This window comes from Melanostigma gelatinosum (genome assembly GCF_949748355.1).
Source record: "Melanostigma gelatinosum genome assembly, chromosome: 4".
Taxonomy (NCBI): Eukaryota; Metazoa; Chordata; class Actinopteri; order Perciformes; family Zoarcidae; genus Melanostigma; species Melanostigma gelatinosum.
This window is the reverse complement of record NC_136637.1, coordinates 23,052,280-23,071,846: the sequence shown is the minus strand read 5'-3', so window position 1 is coordinate 23,071,846 and position 19,567 is coordinate 23,052,280. Positions and strand designations below refer to the sequence as shown.

The 19,567-nt window shown below is 42.4% G+C and overlaps 1 protein-coding gene across 1 annotated transcript in view; it reads right to left on the bottom strand.

Annotated features, from left to right (window-relative positions):
* Nucleotides 1-14,477, bottom strand: part of cacna1ea (calcium channel, voltage-dependent, R type, alpha 1E subunit a) — a gene marked incomplete at both ends in the record, with an annotated part of 67,078 nt that extends 52,601 nt beyond the window's left edge. The window contains one exon of the mRNA XM_079267134.1: nt 13,948-14,477. Coding sequence (XP_079123260.1) covers nt 13,948-14,477 — 530 coding nt within the window. The remainder of the gene's footprint in view (nt 1-13,947) is intronic.
* Nucleotides 14,478-19,567: the final 5,090 nt, after the last annotated feature.

Here is a 19,567-nt window from a genome sequence, read left to right as displayed (position 1 = left end):
AATAATATTTGGGTTGCAAAGTTCTGAAAAATCCCTTTGTCTGGTGTTTATCCTTTCTATTTGGTAATAAAGGTTAATAATCCATTCATAAAATCATGGGGTCCTTACTTTCTAATAAACCATCCAGTCTGCGGTTATACATAACAATAAGTGGTCATCGAGGCGTCTTCCTCATGCGCTGTCTGAAAGATAACGCAAGCATGAGACAACCTGGCAACCTACAGCTACAAATGCCGAAAAATAACATCTTTCTCACAGAGGCAACAGGAAGTCTTACAGGAATTTTGAAAATGTATAGGAACCTTAAAATATATTCAGCTGCATTGTGCTCTCTGTACTTCAATAGTGTAGAATCTATACGATTGAAGGTATGTATTGGTGGAGACATTTTGACATTGCAGATGCGTTGTTTGTGTTGGAACGTCTTCTACTCGCTGTAAGAGATGTCTGGCTTGCAAAAATAAAATAAAAAATAGCCGGTTACCAAGGTTACTTGCTGTCGTGACAGCAGGTTGACAATCCGTGCTTCGTTAACGGGACTCAGTGACACAGGACCGAGGTGAGAACAAAGATCTCAACTCAAAAATAGAACGAGTGAACAGAGATACCTGGCACGCTCGTATCCGAAACATGGTCATTATCAGGCTCTTCGCTGAATAGTCCTGGAACTAAATTAGCTTCTTAACCCTGAGGAAGAGAACAGCCACGTGAAAGCCCACAGGAGAATTCACTTTACACACTTTTGGTTTGTCATATGTGAACATTTGCTGACAACATCTTTGCGTCGAGCTTCCGCGCTTTGAATTCGCATGCCTTTTCATGTGGCTCATCCCTCTTTGCTACAGTACAGCGTTTACTGTCCTTACTGTAGTTCTAAACCATGAATGGATGAGAACTACAACAGACACAACCGGGATGGCCAATTTACTGTTTGTGCACGTTTACTCAACCAGGCTTGACAAAGTTAGCCTGTTGGTTTAAGGTTAGTTTGTATGATTAGTCTGGATTTTTGCAACCTAGTCCAACATGGATTCGACACATCTATGAGGTATTGTTCAGCTCAGTAATGCAAAAGATATCAGCTTCAGAAACATTCAGACAACTTTAGTTTCCTGATTGCCACCCAGAAAGAACAGCTGCGCACATATACTGTGTAGTGCAGGAAATACTGTACATTTGCAGCTAAAAGAGACATCCAGTCTAATAAAGGAAAACGAAAAGGTAAACACTATTATCTTTACTTCTTGGGTGACAGAATGAAGCTCACAGTGTGGATCGTATAAATGCATTTTGAATGGAACAAAGTCTAAATGACAGACTCTTATTCACACACACCTCCGGCCGTTTATGTACGTTAGGCTTTTCTCATTTTTGTTGCTTTGTGGGGCACTTTAGTTGAAAACCAAGTCAGGTAGTTGAATAGTAATAAGGCAAAATAAAAGGAAAGATTACCGTAATCATTGATTAAATGACAAGTATAGTGTAATTGGAGGAGTGTAAGTGCTTCCAGCAACTGTAGTGAGTAACACAGAGCAGAAGACACATTATTTACACAGTGCTTTGAGACAGACAGACAGACAGACAGACAGACAGACAGACAGACAGACAGACAGACAGACAGACAGACAGACAGACAGACAGACAGATAGACAGACAGTCAGTCAACACATTTCCATCATTGTGGAGAACGCACTTGTTTACCACCATGGGAGGGGCTTTTCAGGTACAATTTTAGATCACAGTGTACTTACAAGGCAGTGTGTGTGTGTGTGTTTGTGCCCGACTACGAAATGCACCATAAACGGCACATTTTGGCAAATACCGAGCCGTTGTTTGTTTTGCTATTACATGCAAAGGCATTATTCCAATTGACACCGCCCGCACAAAAACGGCACACTAACAAATAAAGAAATGTATGAACCACAAAATAATAAAAACATGTCAAACAAATAAATGGGAGCAATCGGTAAAGTCAGTAGTGTAGGGAGTGGATGAGTGAAAAGGCGCTGCTCAGGTATTGTACTGTAAAAAGCAAGAGAAAGGAAACTGAAAAGCCACAAGCGATCTCCCCACAGACTCAGAGGCCTGACACAAGATGCATGCGGCACCACCAGCACAGGTGTGTCCCCTGTTACTGATTACTTCAAACAGGTCTGCAGCCCTGGAGCCAGAAAGCGCCAGCAAATGCACCGAGCCAACGGGCCGTCACACAATTGATTCAATTTCCAGAAATGCATCAGCACAAAAACAATCTGTTCACACAGCTGATGTATGCTGCTGCTGCTGAATGACTGACTAACGAATCAATAAGAGTAAAAATACAACCACTGAATATTTCCAGTAGAAATGAGCTTGAAGCACAGTTGGAGATGTGGATGACCACATGTTGAGCCACTGCTAAAACAACTGTGTTGAATGAAAATTTGGTGAATTTAATTTAAACTCACTTTCACGATGAAAAAAGTATTATTTTGGATATAATTCACCTCCAACAACACCTACCTAACTGTAGCGTCAGTATGTGTCAAGTGCTGTGTTTATATTGATTAAAAAAAAAGAAGTAAACCTAAGTTGCCCAAAATAACCGCTGTGCTGGGTCAGTGTGCCATCAGCCAGAACCCAGAATGCAACATGACACAGAAAAGCTCAGGGCAAACAGAAGGACAGACAGACGACAAAGCCAGACCTATTGATGTGGCGAGATGAAGGGGCTGGGGGATTGGACTATATTTAGCTTCATTGAGATGCTAATGGTTGGAACATGAGAAGACTGTTGTGTATGCGTGCACGAGTGCATGTGGGCCTTTGCATGCGTCTGGGTGTGTGTCAACGATGAGTTGTACAAGAATCGCAATTTACATTTCTGGGCTTTACATTGGGAACGTGTTTTTGATAGAGACAGGAATAATTACAATTGGGCTTGGCAGAATCAATAGTCGTCTCTCTGATATTGCATGGAAATAGCAGCACCGCTGCTTTCTTTCCTGGCCTTGATCAGCGCCCAAAGGAAATGTGATGAAACATATTTACCCTGTGGCACGATTTCTCTGCCTGTCTCTCTCACTCACCCTCTATCTCGCCAGCTGTCTTACGCTCTCCCCCCTTCTCTCTCTCTCGACCCAACCCAGATTTCTGCCTTCGACTGTTGTCTTCCTCCTACTTGTTCCCTAGCAACTGAACTGTCATGCCCCCTATTCTCAGCCCTGTGAATTTGTTGCCGTAACTCTAGATTTTATGGAATAAGCTCTATAAATCATCGTTCCCCAAGGAGGGCTGAGTTATGATCATTGTCTCCAGGCAAACGACTCTGGTACAAGCATGTTGTTAACCTGGTTTCTGCCATATTTTAAGTTTAGAGCGGTCAATGCAACAGTTGGGCAGTGAATGGTGTGCTGCGATCATCAACCAGGCAACAAAACAAACAGACGCTGACATTTATACGGCTGTCTGAGATGCTACATCAATTTAAGTGACTTCATTTAGAAAGATAAAGGATTTTGCAACCGGGTCTTTGGCCTGCCCATGGACCGAATCTGCTGTGATGAACTTGTTGACTTAGAGGACTATTCGTACACTGACAAAAGGCTTTACACAGCTTTGAGGCCCAGGGAAGCTGAGCAGCAGATGAAAACACTGCAGTGCAGCCTTTGACAGCACACTGTTGACTTAATGTGACGATGAATGCCCTAATCAAAATAATTGTGAGGTGGCGATACCTCTGAAATAGCACTAACCCAATCTATCATTTTTGATAAATGTTGTCTAATGTTTGTTCTTCAAATACAAAATTAAAAAAACAAAACTAAAACAATGTAATGATTTTGGGACAGAATTTGAATATAATTGTGAGAACACTTGTTTCCATTTAGATCTAAGATTGTACCTTTTAGTACCTGTTTCTTAAGGCGATGTGATACAGAAAACTCTGGGAAACACAACGTCTTTAAATGAAGAATGAAGTTATGAAAGACATAATGAAACAGTTAATGAAGGAATCAATTGTGCAAAGAAAATGGAATGCCATGGCAGGTTTAGCAGCTTCCTCCGTCATAGTCCAGGAGGGTGAGATGTTCAGCTCATATTTAACATGTAATATAAGGCTAGTGACGGTTTTGTTTGTTAGTGTGACACCAATTTATATGTGTGCTAACACAACTGTCACATTATGCATCCTAAATGATGTCTAATGCTGCATATTTCCTTGAATAAAGTCAAGGGTGGAGGGAACTACGATTGCTGAGCAGTTATCTCCATCTAGTGACAAACAGAGGTACTACATTATTTAATGGGACAGAAAACGTTCCATTTCTATTTGGATATGTGGAGTTCAAAGATGTACCGGTCGTACCAATTAAAAGGACCAGGCATGTCCAACAATTGATCATATTGTCTGACAACTTTGTTGTTACTCTTCTTTCTATATTTTCATACAAACTATTAACAATAAGAGGATATTTATGTGCATGTAACAGCTGCCTCGGTTCTTTATTATTTTGCTCAGTCGGCCCATGATGCATTTCTTAGGAACTTTTCAGACCTGCGTTTCTCCATCCACCCACCGGAAGCCCTCAGAACTTCCCGATGACCCTCCATAGTATTTATACTCGCCCTTTTTCACCCACTTTTGCCAACGCAAGTATTTTCTCTGAGGGTACAATTTATTGTACATATAACAGATCTGAAAGTAGCTTAAGAGGAGGAAAACATGAGTTTGTAGAATAAACCCCTTAACATGTAGTTTTATTGTTCAATGAAAATAACACATTTAGGTGATTTGGGGTATATTTCTGCACAGCATATGGTCAGTGGTTTGGAGACCTTTCTTACTCAACATTTCAGAAAGACAGTGCAAAACAAACAAAAAAATGACGTTAAATCCTGATATACAGTAAAGAAGCAGACGGGTTAATAAAGAAAAATCCATGAATAAGGATTTGTCAGAGACTGATTGGTGTTGCAGCTATTTAAAGTTTTATATTAAACAATCCATTGGTCCATATATCTATCTGGCTCAAAATGTGAGTGTTAATAATCAAACTGGCAGCCAGATGGATCAATACTGGCACAGGCGGCTGTATATGTATCACAGAGGTGTGCAAGGGCCTGCCGGTGATAACCAGAAGGCTGGTGCTGCATACTTTACTCAGATTACTCCGACAGATTGGGCATGCTTGGCTTTTCACTCTACAGGACAGACTTTCCCCACATCATTACCTAATGGCTTCTTAAGTGGCAGCTGCTCTGATCTGGAAAACACACTGTGCAGACAAGCTCGACTGAAGCTGCAGTGAATCACTAAGCCTGTGGATTATGAATGGCCTCTGGTGGGCAAAACAACGCTCATCTAACACACACACACAGGATCAAATCAAACTTTGGCTTGAGATGAATGAAATGGAGAAATGATTCATCAGTTCTTTGTGAGTTTGCAGTCTGTCGCTTTATCAATGTTTCAGCATGTAGGGGGAGTTAAAGTGTGCCAAATTAAACCCCAAAAGAGCTTTACATGTGCGAGTTGTCATTTTTGTTCTCATTGTGCATCTGCATGAATAATTATCCAGAAAATCAATTTCAACTGTTCCTCTTCTCTTGTAGATCCCTCCAGTTGGATTTTGATGGCGCGTTTACCCGTTTATTTTAAACAACATTGTGAACAGATGATTACTTCACAGGCGAAAACACAATCCACAGTCTTGTGAGTGCATGAATGAGCCGGTCTGTGCACTAGAGCGTTCTCAGCAGCTCCACTAGAGGTCACAGACGCAACGCCGCAGTTCGCTGCTGTGTTGGATATTGATGACGACTCAGTTTGCTTACCCAGCATCCTTCATCCCATTTGTCAGAACTACTACCCTCCTGGAGCAACATAAGTCACACAGCTGCAACATTTGGGCTCCCTCTGGTTTTGGGGAGATGGGGGGGGGGGGAAATGGATGTGATGAATATCTTGCACACACATTTCATTGTCTCCAACAACGGATAATGTGTGTAACTTGATGCTGGCCACATACTCCCCAACCCACGACTGAATTGTAATCTCAAAATAGGTGCCAAAAAAGGCTATTCGATATGTAAAGCCCTGCTCATAAGCACATTTGGCTTGAAAGCTTCAGTGACTGAAAGAAATCCTGTCGCACTACAAAGGTATTATTTTGCTCCAATAAGCTAACAGCATTGAACTCTCAGAGCACAGCACAATCATCTTTGATATTTAAATCTGAAGCTTTGAATAAACGGATGGGAGTGAATTCAAGGTCTGTGACGGGGCACACATTCATCCTCTTCAGCGTGTCAGGAGCTCATGACAGCTTAGCTATAGTTTGAGCATACGCACACACACACACATAAACACGCCGTCTTTGCATACACACACACACACACACACACACACAGCAATGGAAGTAAAGTAAGTATTAAAGTTTCGTTCTTCAGTTTTCAGGATAAATAATATTTTCTGGAATATGTGATTTCATTGTATTTCTGATTAAACTTGACATTTCGCTACCTGACAATCAAAGACTGAAATCACTTCCTTCCTCATGTTAGCTATTAGGCAGTCCCTATTTTGAAAGGGGGGTTAAAGGTGTCACTTCTGTAGCCAAACATCATTACGTGAGGGTGTTTTATTTGTCTGTGTGCATGCGCACAGGTTGGCAGGTCCCATTGCTTCCTGTACTAAATGGTTTAATATCAAAGGACAGACTGGGAGGTCAACACAAAGTGTTGCTTTTCCCAGCAGAAGCTGTGCAGCAAACCAGCTGCTCAGAAAGAAAAAAGTATCTTTTCAGCGTATAAACCTTTCTGTGAGGAAGTTAAATAATTATCGAACATGAATTCCTTCGTATTCTGACAGAAGTAAGTAAATCAATAATGGATTCTTCATCAAGGCGGTAGCTTCATGTTCCTCACGCAGCTTTCTGTGTCATTTTCGAGAATTACAGTTAAGACCGCTACACTTCTGAGAGCTTTCTCACTTACACAGAAATACAAGTAAAATGACACATACCTCCATCCAGCACAGAGCCTGAAACATTATTTCAAGATTTTGCTCGAAGCAAGCACATTTATAGTCTTATCAATTATTAAACAGATAATAAATGCAATGAGTGCCTGCAAACCATATGCATTTAGACTCCTGCTTTTGCTGTGTGTGCCCATCTGAATGTGATTGTGTAATAGTAAATGAGAGAGCAGGCTTGTGGTGTTAAATGGGAGGACCTGAGGCCATATTTCATGGAGAAGTCCCTCAGGATATGTAACTGTCATACAGCAGGGCATGAGCCCGGAGATGCATGGTCGTAACATTTAGGGCTGCGATACTGACAGAACTGGGAACAGGTAATGGGGGCATTACCTGTGACAAAGGTCCCCAGCCAGAATCGAATTGGGGACATTGTGGTGATAATACAATACGAGAATAAAAATATATGGTCAGAAAAGCTATTTTGAAACACGAACTAATTTCATCAATCTTTGCATAATGAGTTCATCATCAAAAGCAAAGACAACAATGCCTATGCCATAATTAGAGCAATACAAAATAAATGCTGTCAATCGATGATAAGGCATTATGAAGTCACTTTCACACACACAAAACAAATCCTGTCAAAAATGAAAGCGTTTCATACCATTCCCCTCTGTATCGGTCTGTCTTTGCTGCACTCCTAAACTCTTTCCCATCCCTTCAATGTCTTCATTCTACACCCCAGAGCAAAATGTCGTCAAAATCAGACACCATCATCTACCGACATAGCACACAGCTCGGTAACTCATGAACTCTCTGCATCGCTGTGACGGACAGAGGGAGAGAGCAAATGAAGAAACAAGTGCGGGTGGAGGGAGAGTGTGAGACTGAATGCAAGCAGCAGTGGATCATTTTGTCACTTAATGAGAAGCGCTCCACCCTAAACCCAGTACAAAACCAATACATCCTTGTCGCAGAACACATATGCCAGCCTGAATGAAATAAAAACATTATTACAGTGTGCAAGTAAACACACATTTACACCCCCCCCCGACACATTCTCCCTCAATTGCCTTCTCCATTCTGCATATTGGTTGACAGACTCATAGTTTTGTGGCACTGAAAACGGCTTTTTCAGCGTGTCATCATTAATAATTCACTTATGACAAACAGCTCTGACATTTACACTGCGCTGGGTGTCTGTCTGACACCGAGAGGGAGACAATAATGAAGGAGAAGGAGACAGATACAAGGAGAGACAGATGAAATTAGAAAGGGTCAGGTATGCAGGCCTAATAAAGTGTCAAACCCTGAGTAGTAAAACATTGACTGAAGAAGCAACGCTGCCTAAGATTACCTTTTTAGAAATCTTCCATTGACCTCAAACTGATCTGAAGTGAGTAACTGTAGCTCGAAGCTGAGAGTGCAGTCGTGCCCCTTCAGCAAATCTTGTGAAATTGTTATGAATGAGCGAACAGGTTTTCATGACATTTAGATTACATGCCCATTCATGCCTCTGTTTGAAACATCAATCACACCCTCCCGCAGTCTTTGAGAGAATGTATGAATGAGGCGATGGCAGACTTGCCGGCTGCATATATTACCAACTAATGTAAATCCTTCTCTCCTGAATATCCGTCTGACACCCAGCTCAACAAGTTGACAAGAAACCAAAGTGCGAGGGCAGCGGAGTTCGTGCTTTGTTGCCAGACAAACACTGAGAGAAGCAGGCAGATTCAGACCAGAGTGGGTGTCACTGGCCTATATTGGCTAAAAGGGATTCTTCAAGACAAAGAAAAAAACGTGTACCGGTATTCTGAGGATTATCGACTTGAATACACCTTTGATCATTTACAAACTTGCATCCAAATCAATTTTCAAGCTCAACATCAGAAAGTATCTTCCCAGATTGATGACAAAATAACCCTGACTCCAGTGTTTTTATGAAATGATGAATCAACAAGACTAACAAGAGTCTGCAGCTAGCGGCTCTGTGAGGCCGTACTTAAACAGTGGTGCTGTGAGCTAAATAACAAATCTTAGCTTAGCATGTTAGCATGCTGACATCTTCCAATTTGCATTACACACAAAGCATAACTAAGGCTGCTGGAAATATCATCAGTATTTGGTCAAAACCAAAGTATTGGACAAATTAAAATACCTGATGATGCCATATGAAAAATGAAGGGATCCCCAAAGTGATTCTTTTTCATTCTGAGGAGGACAAGAATTTCTGTGCAAAACTTTATGGCAATCCATTAATTAGTTGGCATAACAATTTCACTCAAACTGCAACTGTAAACCTCATGGTGGCACTAAAGCAACAGTCAGAGGATCACAAAGGTCAGCAGGCTTCATCCTGTGAGGACCATGAACGCCTGTATAAAATGTCACGTCAATCGGTCTGTCGCCAATAGTTTAGGTATTTCAGTCGGTATTTGGTCACCGAACCTTGCTATTCATGGAGGCATGCCGGTCGCAAAAAGCAAAGGAATTTGTTACAGCCCTGCTACACTCAGTATGCCTCATGCAGTCTTCAACTCAAACAAGAACCCCGCGGACCATGTTCTCTGTACCGGTGGAAAAATAATGAGGCTTGTGCTTGGTGCCTAAAGCATGAAAACACGGACACTGCAATTTTCCAACTGTAGCTGTGAGCAATGAAGTCGACGAATGAAGACGCTTTGTGGATGGCCAGAGGCACAGCCAGTGTTCTCCAATCAGGTTGTGATCAGTAGAAATAAGGGTCACACACAGTCTGTAAACACACCCCTGCCGAGAATAGAGCCAACGCGGACGGGAGGGATGCACAGATCACCACCGATAACGCAACGCACAGACAAACAGCACACGCACAGTGGCTACAGCATCGATGATGTGCGGATGACTTCATCTTTCATCTGTAAGGTCGGCAGCATTTGCAGAATACATGACCTGTGAAGTGTTACATGAGTTGTTGATATGACATCCCTCAATATGTCTTCACTGTGCAGAGTTTTATGTGTGTGTGTGTGTGTGTGCATGTGTGTGTGTGTTGCTGGTCATCATGGCAGCCAAGGAACTAAAACAACACACATTGCATATTTATTCTTGTTATTATCTACCGAAGATGTTCCTCGTTGCCAGTGTTTTGCTACATTTCGTAAAAAGAAAATCTGAAATTCCTGTGTCAGCGCAGAGCAATCGATTTGGGGACAATTGTGAATGTGGTGTCATATTTTCTGTAAAAAACAAAATGCAGCTCTGATGTGAAGCAGACTAATCTGACCAAAGATATGAAGGAGTGTTTCACTGATCGGAATCAATCGCTTTTGACATGCAAGTCAAGTCAATTTTATTCATACATCCCAATATCACAAATCACAAATTTGCCTCAAGGGGCTTTAAATGGATACAATGGATCAATCAAATAGAATGATAATACTAGTGTCCTAAGAAAAGGTCGATCTGTTTGGATGTTGGTCCTCTAGCTGGTTCCATCTCACAAAGTTAAACAAACTTCCAATGAAACAAGAAATGTTCTTTGATAAAAAATTTTACATTGTCAAAGAACATTTGAGTATAAAATCTGAATGTACTTGCCTTTCTCAATGCTTTTATTCAAACAAGAATTTGAACAGATGATTTCAGGTGTTTACTCTACACACGATTACATTTGTGTTTGCGAAAAGGACAAAAAGAAAGTGCCATTTACTCTTTCCTAAAATCCCTTTTTCAGATGCTTCGGTAATTTCTGTACAATTGAATCGTCCAGAGACTGCGGAGAGCCGCAATTGTATCATCACTACACTCAGCCACTTCAGTCTCATTCATCCTGCATCCGTTTACTGTGAATGTATGCCGACAGTGCTGAGGAGAGCGCAAGTGCCCTCGGACAGAGGAGTTATTCAGTGTGAACGATGACGAGCACACAATGCAGGTGTGACATTGGACCCAGAAGAATTGAAATCAATGCCAATCAAGAAACTAATTTAAGACTCCACAGTACGTCACACACACACACACACACACACACACACACACACACACGCACACACACACACGCCACAACCTTCAACTAGTTGTTCCTGGAATACATAAAATATTCATCTCAGGGTACGTGTCTTCACAGTGCTGTCACTAGGACACTGGCCTTGTGCTCAGGTAGTCTTGCTGCTCTTTCAGAAGCTTTTCTGTTGGGTTTGAATTTTTATGAAATTTGTATAAAATAGTGTGCAAAACGTTTTGGCAAAGAATTAACTCTTCCTCTCTACCTTTTCCCTCAGAAATGCACACATAAATCAAACACAAAAACACACACAGCACCAATGTCAGACAGAGACCAAAACATTGTTCGTGCCCTCCTGTGTTTGTGACCAACGACTGCTCCATGATGTCGTTGAAATGCCAGATTGATTCAGTTTGATTACAGTCATTAGGGCCACACTTAGGCCAAATCTAAGTACTGTTATTACATCAAGTACTTCCGAAAGGATGTTTTTATCCAGACCGCCACGTGTCAAATGCACATATGCACAGACTCACACACCCAAATACAGACACAAACATACAAAACACTTTCAACCCCCGCCAAGAGGAGAACAAGATACCAGAATGTGAGGCTTAATTGCTTCATTTACAAAGCAGCGTTTGCTGTTTCAACATGTCTGTCAAGCGGAGCTATGTGACAAGCAAACGTTTCAGAATATCCTAATTGGAGGCACATTAAAAAACAAGACTAGAGACAAAGTCGGTGGCTCATAGACGCTGTACTGCTCATTAACATTCATGACACAAAGGGTTTAGAAAGAAACAACACACTGACTGTTTCGTTCGTCTTATCTTTCGTTATTCGTTGTTTCATTATACCAAACAGGAGGTCTAAAAATGTGCAGTCTGACAGAGTGACACTACAGACCAGGTCATGGAAAAGCCAGACTCAAATGGGTTCTTCCTCTGGGGAGTAGGAGTACACACTGCAAAGTTTACACCGAGTATATTTCTATGTCTGCAGTATGAAATTACTTAGAAATGTTATTGTGAAACAGGTGCAAGAAGAAACGTCACAGGGTCACAAAAGTTCATCCTCTGGGCAACATTAATAATTTAATGGAACGGTAGCCAGACATTGTCTTCATTGCATTCTGGGAAATTTGGCCCGATGATGACACTTGGGAAAACGTCCGGGAATCAATAAGACATTAAGGATTATCTTCAGGGAGTCATGAATGTTCACAGCAAATTATAACGCGGTGGTGGCGCTATATGACAGGTCATGGGGTAACAATGACTTAGAAGTAGTTCATTGGGGACGACAAACATCCATCCATGTAGATATCTTGCGAAAGGCTAAAGTGAAACAAGGGACAGACTGAGTTATGAACTGAATAATATCACCATGAGCTCTGCTGATTGCTAGGAACAAAACTCACACGGGCTTTCTTTTGCAGCACGTAATGCTCAAGCTTGGTTTGAAAACAGCTTAATTTCCTTTGAATAACAAAAGCAGGTGCACACTTTGGCTCAGGTGCAACATCTCATTTTCCATCCTCCTGTCAGGTGGCTGTGGGTTTGTTGCCCAGTGGCCCTGAGAGGTGGATGTTCATGGTTGTTACATATCCTGACTCACTCCGGTCTTTGTCCTCTACGCGGATGAAGTGTAGATCTGTCATGTGGTATTGTAATAATTATATCAGGCAGGGGAGAGAATAGTTATCTGTTCCATGACTGAGCATCTCAACAGGCCTGGTGATCCAGTAATCAACCACATCAATACCACTGTCACATGGGCTTAAATATCAAATGCAATCCCTCCTCATCTCTTCCCCTGCATTCATTGTATGTCATCATCCATCTCTTCTCCACCTCCCATCTATCCTCCCACTTTCTCTCCACCGTCACGCTCCCCAAGCCTCTGTCTCTTTGGCCATAGACATAACTCAGTATGGGATGTGGCATCCTGTACCTGTGGTGGGGCAGGAGCAGGGGGGGGGGGGGGGGGGGCACAGAGGGTGCCAACACCACTAGAGGTGAAGCCCCAGCTTCAGCAGGGAAACAGAGGGGGGCGTCACTGCTATAATCAGCTAGAAGATCCACAGCGCCGCAGGGCAGGAAACCAGTAAATACACACACAGCCAGCAGCCAGTTAGCTTAGCTTGGAAAAAAGATTGGAAGCAGGAGAACCAGCTGACCAAATGCACCTATCAGCACCTCTAAAGCTCACCAATTAAAACATAAAACGAAAAATGACATTAATAATGTGCCCCGCTATTGCTTGGCTGGGAGCAGCAATGAAAAAAAAGCAGATGAAAAAAATTGACATTAAATGAACTAGATGTGTTAATTGGTGGTGTTTAAATGCTGGTAGGTAGATTTTGTTACGGTTTGATGGCGCCAGGCTAGCTGTTTCCAGTCTTTATGCTAGGCTAGGCTAACTAACTGTATGCAAACATGAGAACGGTCTCTCTCACCTGCTAAATGTCAAACTCTTCTTTTAAACCTGCACTCATACCCACTAAACAGTGCTGTGAACATACACAAACCCATGCATTGAATATCTTTCACCATCTTTACAACTGTAACTCCTGTCAACACCACAACACATTTCTTTGTGTGTTTGACATGACTGGGGAGAAAACGTGTGAAAAGACGATTTTGTCTGAATCGTATCATTTGATGACACAAATAAAGTGTTATCTGAAATGTGGCCGCAACAGAGCTGACCAATATATCCATTTTAGTTGCACCACCATAGGTTATGATTCTGACAACATTCGGGGAAATTGAATTTTGTCACAATGATGTTAAATATAAATTAATTGTACTTTAAGATTCCAAAGCATCGCTATAGCAGATGTTATCATGTGGTCAAAACATTATTGTATACAGCTTTGTTGCTGTGGTTTGTGTCTACATTACTATATTTAGGATTAAGCTCGGGATAATTTAGCAGATAAGCGAAAGAGAGAGCCAGGGTTCTGCATGTAAATCAGCATCATACTCACTCCCACTCCTTGCGTCGTGCCTGTGGTGTGCTGTGAATCTTATGAGCCTGGTGTGCTTTGACAATGTCCTTCTGCTCGATCAGGCCGCCCCGACGTCTCTTCATCACATTGGGACTGACCGCCAAATCTCCATCCACCCCTAACATTCCTGCTCCAACTTCAAAAGTCGAGGCCACATCAAGAGAGAGGCCGAGACGGTTCGGATTTACAGGGGGAGCCTGGCCGGACATTTGTGGGAGGTAGAGGGTGTTGTAGCTGGTCGAGAGACTTTGGGGCTCCAGGAAGGAGTGGGCGACAGGCAACAGGCTCGACCCCGCGGCCAGTCCTGCACGATGCTTCTGCCAGTTCTCACTGTCCGTTGGGGACGAGTGAAGGATGTGGTGCCTCGGGGTGCTGCTACCACACATCGCCCCCATGCCCGGACCACCTCCTGAACACTCCGGCCCTGATGGGGCTCTCGGTAGCCCCAAAGCATTGTGGTTCCCTGTCAGAGCCTGAGAGCTGACCGAACAGGAGCCCAGTTCCAGCATGGTGGGAAGGTTTCCCGGGATCTCAGCATAGTGCTGCAGGAGGAAAGGGAGTAGAGAGGAAATGGAATACAGGAATATTAATATATTAACAGACAAACTTTAATTGACATCAAAGATTCACAAAACTGTTTGTTTGGATCTTTTATTAGACAGTAGACAAGAAACTGACAAGCTGGAGTCAGGGGCCGTCTCAAAAGTGAGTGCAAAACGGCCAAAAGTGTTATTTTCAGCTTTCTAGTTTCTTGACCAACTTCACTTTCATCTGGGCCTCTTCCCATTATATGCACAACCACATGCAATTCTGACTTGTGGTTTCCTACCGTTAAAACCTCCTGTTCTGTGTCCATCCGAAACACAAAAAAGGCACTGCTTTTATTTACATTTGCTACGTCTGCTACATTTTTGAAAATGTAGTTCAAATATAAATTTATTATTGCAAGTAGGGGATTTCAAACAAAGTCTAGGTCAGCCCTACTCACTTCTGGCATGCTGTAAATCAGTAAGGCAAGGCAAGGCAAGTTTATTTGTATAGCACATTTCAACAACAAGGTAATTCAAAGTGCTTCACATAAAACCATTAAAAGCATCAAAACATAAGGCAAAAGAAAAGGAGATTTAAAAACAATTAAGAACATTCATTAAAACATTAAAAAACAGTACAAGAAATAAAATGCAGTAGTAAAATGCAGAAATGCAGGAAATTGATTAATATATGAATTGAATGTGGTTCAATTAAAGGCAGCAGCAAACAGAAAAGTCTTCAATCTTGATTTAAATGAGCTGAGGGTCTCAGCAGACCTGCAGCTTTCTGGGACTTTGTTCCAGATATGTGGAGCAGAAAAACTGAAGGCTGCTTCTCCATGTTTAGTTCTGACTCTGGGAACAGAAAGTAGACCGGTCCCAGACGACCTGAGGGGTCGGGATGGTTCATAAGGTAGCAGCAGATCAGAGATGTATTTTGGCCCTAAACCATTCAGTGCTTTGTAAACCAACAGCAGGATTTTAAAGTCAATTCTTTGTTGGACAGGAAGCCAGTGCAAAGACCTCAGAACTGGGGTGATATGATCCACCCTCCTGGTCTTAGTGAGGACTCGAGCTGCAGCGTTCTGAATCAGCTGCAGCTTTCAGACGGACGTTTTACAGAGACCTGTAAACACACCGTTACAGTAGTCCAGTCTGCTGAAGATAAATGCGTGGACAAGTTTTTCCAAATCCTGTTGAGACATAAGTCCTCTAATCCTTGATATATTCTTCAGGTGATAGTAGGCTGATTTTGTAATTGTCTTGATATGGCTGTTCAGGTTGAGGTCTGAATCCATAACTACACCTAGATTTCTGGCTTGGTTTGTGGGTTTTAACATCAGTGACTGAAGCTGAGCGGTGATTTTCAATTGTTCGTCCTTGGTACCGAAAACAATTACTTCTGTTTTATCTTTGTTTAATTGAAGAAAATTCTGGCACATCCAGTTGTTGATTTGTTCAATGCAGTTACCCATCCCTTGTATGGGATTATAGTCCCCTGGTGACATAGTTATGTAGATTTGTGTATCGTCTGCATAATTATGATAACACACTTTGTTGTTTTTCATAATCTGAGCTAGTGGAAGCATGTAGATGTTGAACAGAAGAGGCCCCAGTATTGAACCTTGGGGAACACCACATGTCATTTTAGTCAGCTCCGATGTGTAATGAGCTACAGACACAAAGTATTCTCGGCCCTTCAAGTAGGATTCAAACCAGTTAAGTGCTGTGCCAGAGAGTCCCACCCAGATTTTTAGTCTTTCTAGGAGTATGGCATGGTCGACCGTGTCGAATGCAGCACTGAGATCTAGTAAGACTAAGACTGAACTTCTGCCATTGTCTATGTTTAAGTGGATGTCGTTGAAAACCTTAACAAGAGCAGTTTCAGTGCTGTGGTGCTGTCGAAAGCCTGACTGGAAAACATCAAAGCAGTTATTTACGGTCAAGAAGTCGGTCAGCTGTTGGAAAACCGCTTTTTCAATTATTTTACTCAAAAATGGGAGGTTTGATATTGGCCTATAATTTTTCATCGTTGCGGAGTCTAAACTAACCTTCTTTAGGAGCGGTTTAATAACTGCAGTTTTTAGGGCTTGTGGGAAGACACCTGAGAGAAGGGATGTGTTTACAATTTGTAAAAGATCAGTGGTCATGCAGTTTGAAATATTTTTGAAAAAGTGTGTTGGTAGAATATCCAAGCAGCAGGAGGATGACTTCAGATGTTGTATGTCTTCTAGGCTTCTACGGTCGATTGAATGAAATTGTGTCATGATATTTGAATGGATGTTATTCAGAGATCGGGACAACACATATCCTGTGGTTGATGTGGAGGCACTGACTGCTTGTCTAATTTTCTGAATTTTGTCAGTAAAAAAGGAGGCAAATTGATTGCATGCCCAGGTGGATTGGAGTTCAGCAGCTACCGACACTGGAGGGTTTGTTAGCCTGTCGACGGTAGCAAATAAGGCGCGTGTGTTGTTCTTGTTTTTGGTTATGATGTCAGAGAAGAATGACTGCCTTGCATTTCTAAGTTCCGAATTATATTTGCGAAGTCTCTCTTTATAGATGTCACAGTGAACCTGGAGATTAGTTTTTCGCCACCTGCGCTCAGCTTTCCGACACTCTCGTTTCTCCATTTTGACCAGCGTAGCATTTCTCCAAGGAGATCTTTGCTTACCCGAGACAACCTTCACTTTAATGGGTGCAATGGCATCAATAATATTTTTAACTTTAAAATTGAAGCCATCTACAAGCTCATTGACTGAGAGGCAAGAGAGGGCTGGTGTGGAGGAGAACTTCTGAATAAATAGTTCACTGGTGTTTTCAGAGATGTAACGCTTTGTCACAACCTTGGTTTGGACATTTGTGTGCAAGGAGATTGCACTCTCAAAGAAAACACAGAAATGATCAGAGAGTGCAACATCAGTCACAGCAACCTTGGAAATGTTTACACCTTTGGTGATGATTAGGTCCAGAGTGTGCCCCTTGTTGTGGGTGGGTCCTGTCACATGCTGAGTCAGATCATAGTTATCAAGGACACCACATAGTTCTATCGACTCTCTGTCCTGGGGATTATCAACATGGATATTAAAATCACCAACAATAACAACACAGTCAAAATCAATACAGATTACAGACAGCAGTTCAGTAAACTCATCAAAGAAGGTTGCACAGTATTTAGGCGGTCTGTAAATGTTTAGGAATAAAGCTTGAGTGGAATTCAGAGCCACATATTCAAAAGAACTAAAATGACCAAAGGACATCTGCTTACATTGAAGAGAATCATTAAATAAAATAGCAACTCCACCTCCTTTCTTATGCGCTCTTGTTTCGCTAATGAAACTGAAGTTGGGAGGTGTTGATTCAATAAGAACAGCTGCACTGTTATCTTGATTTAACCAAGTTTCAGTTAAAAACAAAATGTCCAGTTTGTGCCGAACAATAAAATCATTGATTAAAAATGTTTTTCCTGACAGAGACCTGACATTTAATAAAGCTAAGTTTAATGTGGTTAAAGCTTTATTTGCCCAATTTATTTGGACAGGCTGACGAGGAATGTATGCTAAGTTTGATAAGTTTGCAGGTTTACTATTGTTTCTTCGCAGCCTCACCTTTCTTTTTCTATAAACTTGCAAGACAGTAATTGGAACGGCTAGCTGCATACAGGGCCCCGACTTTTCCTGGAGAGAGTCATTGGTATCATTAGCCTTGTAGCCTGGACCCAGAAGATATCAATTATTTCCGTTATCATGTAGGGGAGACAGAGGATGGTTGTGGAACCGTCGAGGAGTGTGGCGAGGAGTGTGTTTGGTCCCAGCAATGACCAGCTCTTTCATGTGGTCAGTGAACTCCAGGTGGGGGGAGGATGGGGAGAGTGTGAGAGAGGAAAGGGACCTGGATGGAATTTGGGGGGTGGGAGGTAAAGACTCCTCGTCTAGGAAGGGTGGGGAAAGTGGGAGATCGGAGGCGAAGGCGGTCCCTGATGATGAGGTTGGAGACTCCTCCTTTTGGCTGTCGTTAGGCGGGGGCATCCTTCCCGTAAGGTCTCCATGGCGATGCTGTGTGGTTATCTCTTGTTTAGACTCCTCTTGTGTCTTGTCCTTGGCAGTAGGGACAGACGGGTGACGCAGGGAGAAAAACAGGTTCGAGGTAAACAGTTTAACCCCTGACGTGTTCAGGCAAACTCCATGCGCTGTAAAAAGATGTCTGCGCTCCCAGAAAAGGTAGAAATTGTTGATAAAATGTACTGAATGGTCAGCACATGCAGTTGACAGCCATCTGTTCAGTGCAAACAGCCTGCTGAATCCTTCATCTCCTCCTCTGACTGGTGGGAGAGGGCCACTGATGAACACCTCAGCCTTGACAGAGCTGACTGTGTTTAACAGATCAATAAAGTCTCGCTTCAGAACTTCAGACTGTTTCACAATATCACAGCTTCCTGTATGCACGATGATGTTTTTCGCTGTGGGATAGTCAGCCACGATGTCCAGGAATTTGTCTCTCATGTCAGAGACCATATCTTTCGGAAAGCAGAGTATTTTGGTGTTCTTGCTGCACAGTTTTCTGACATCTTTTACAGCATAGTCACCAACAATCAGAGTCTCAGGCCCAGTCACTAGCTTTGCCTGCGGCCTTTTCTCACATTTACTCTCAGTTCTTACCCTGCTTTGAGGAGATAGCTGCTTATCCAGGTCATCAGATGGAGATTTAGGATCCTGCGACAATGGAGCAAATCTGTTTTGAAGTTGTAGGCTTGGTTGTTGTGGAGGTATTTTGCTGGTTTTACTTTCCTTAGCTGTCCTTGGCTTTGTCCGTCTGGGTGCAGGGGTTGAGGAGGAGTTCTGCCCGTGTGCTAGTGCAGGCCAGTCAGTCGCATAAGATTCATTATCTGCTCTCTCCTCCTGTTTCTTGGTAGGCCTGGTTATGCTAGTTAGCTGTGTCTTAGCTTGCATTTGTCCAGTGTTTTGAGTCCATGGTAGAGTGGTATCATTCCCACACAGTCCATTTACTTCCGCGTTTACTTCTAGTCGGTAGATTTTTGTTTCCAAGACTGCAATCTTCTGTAGGAGTTT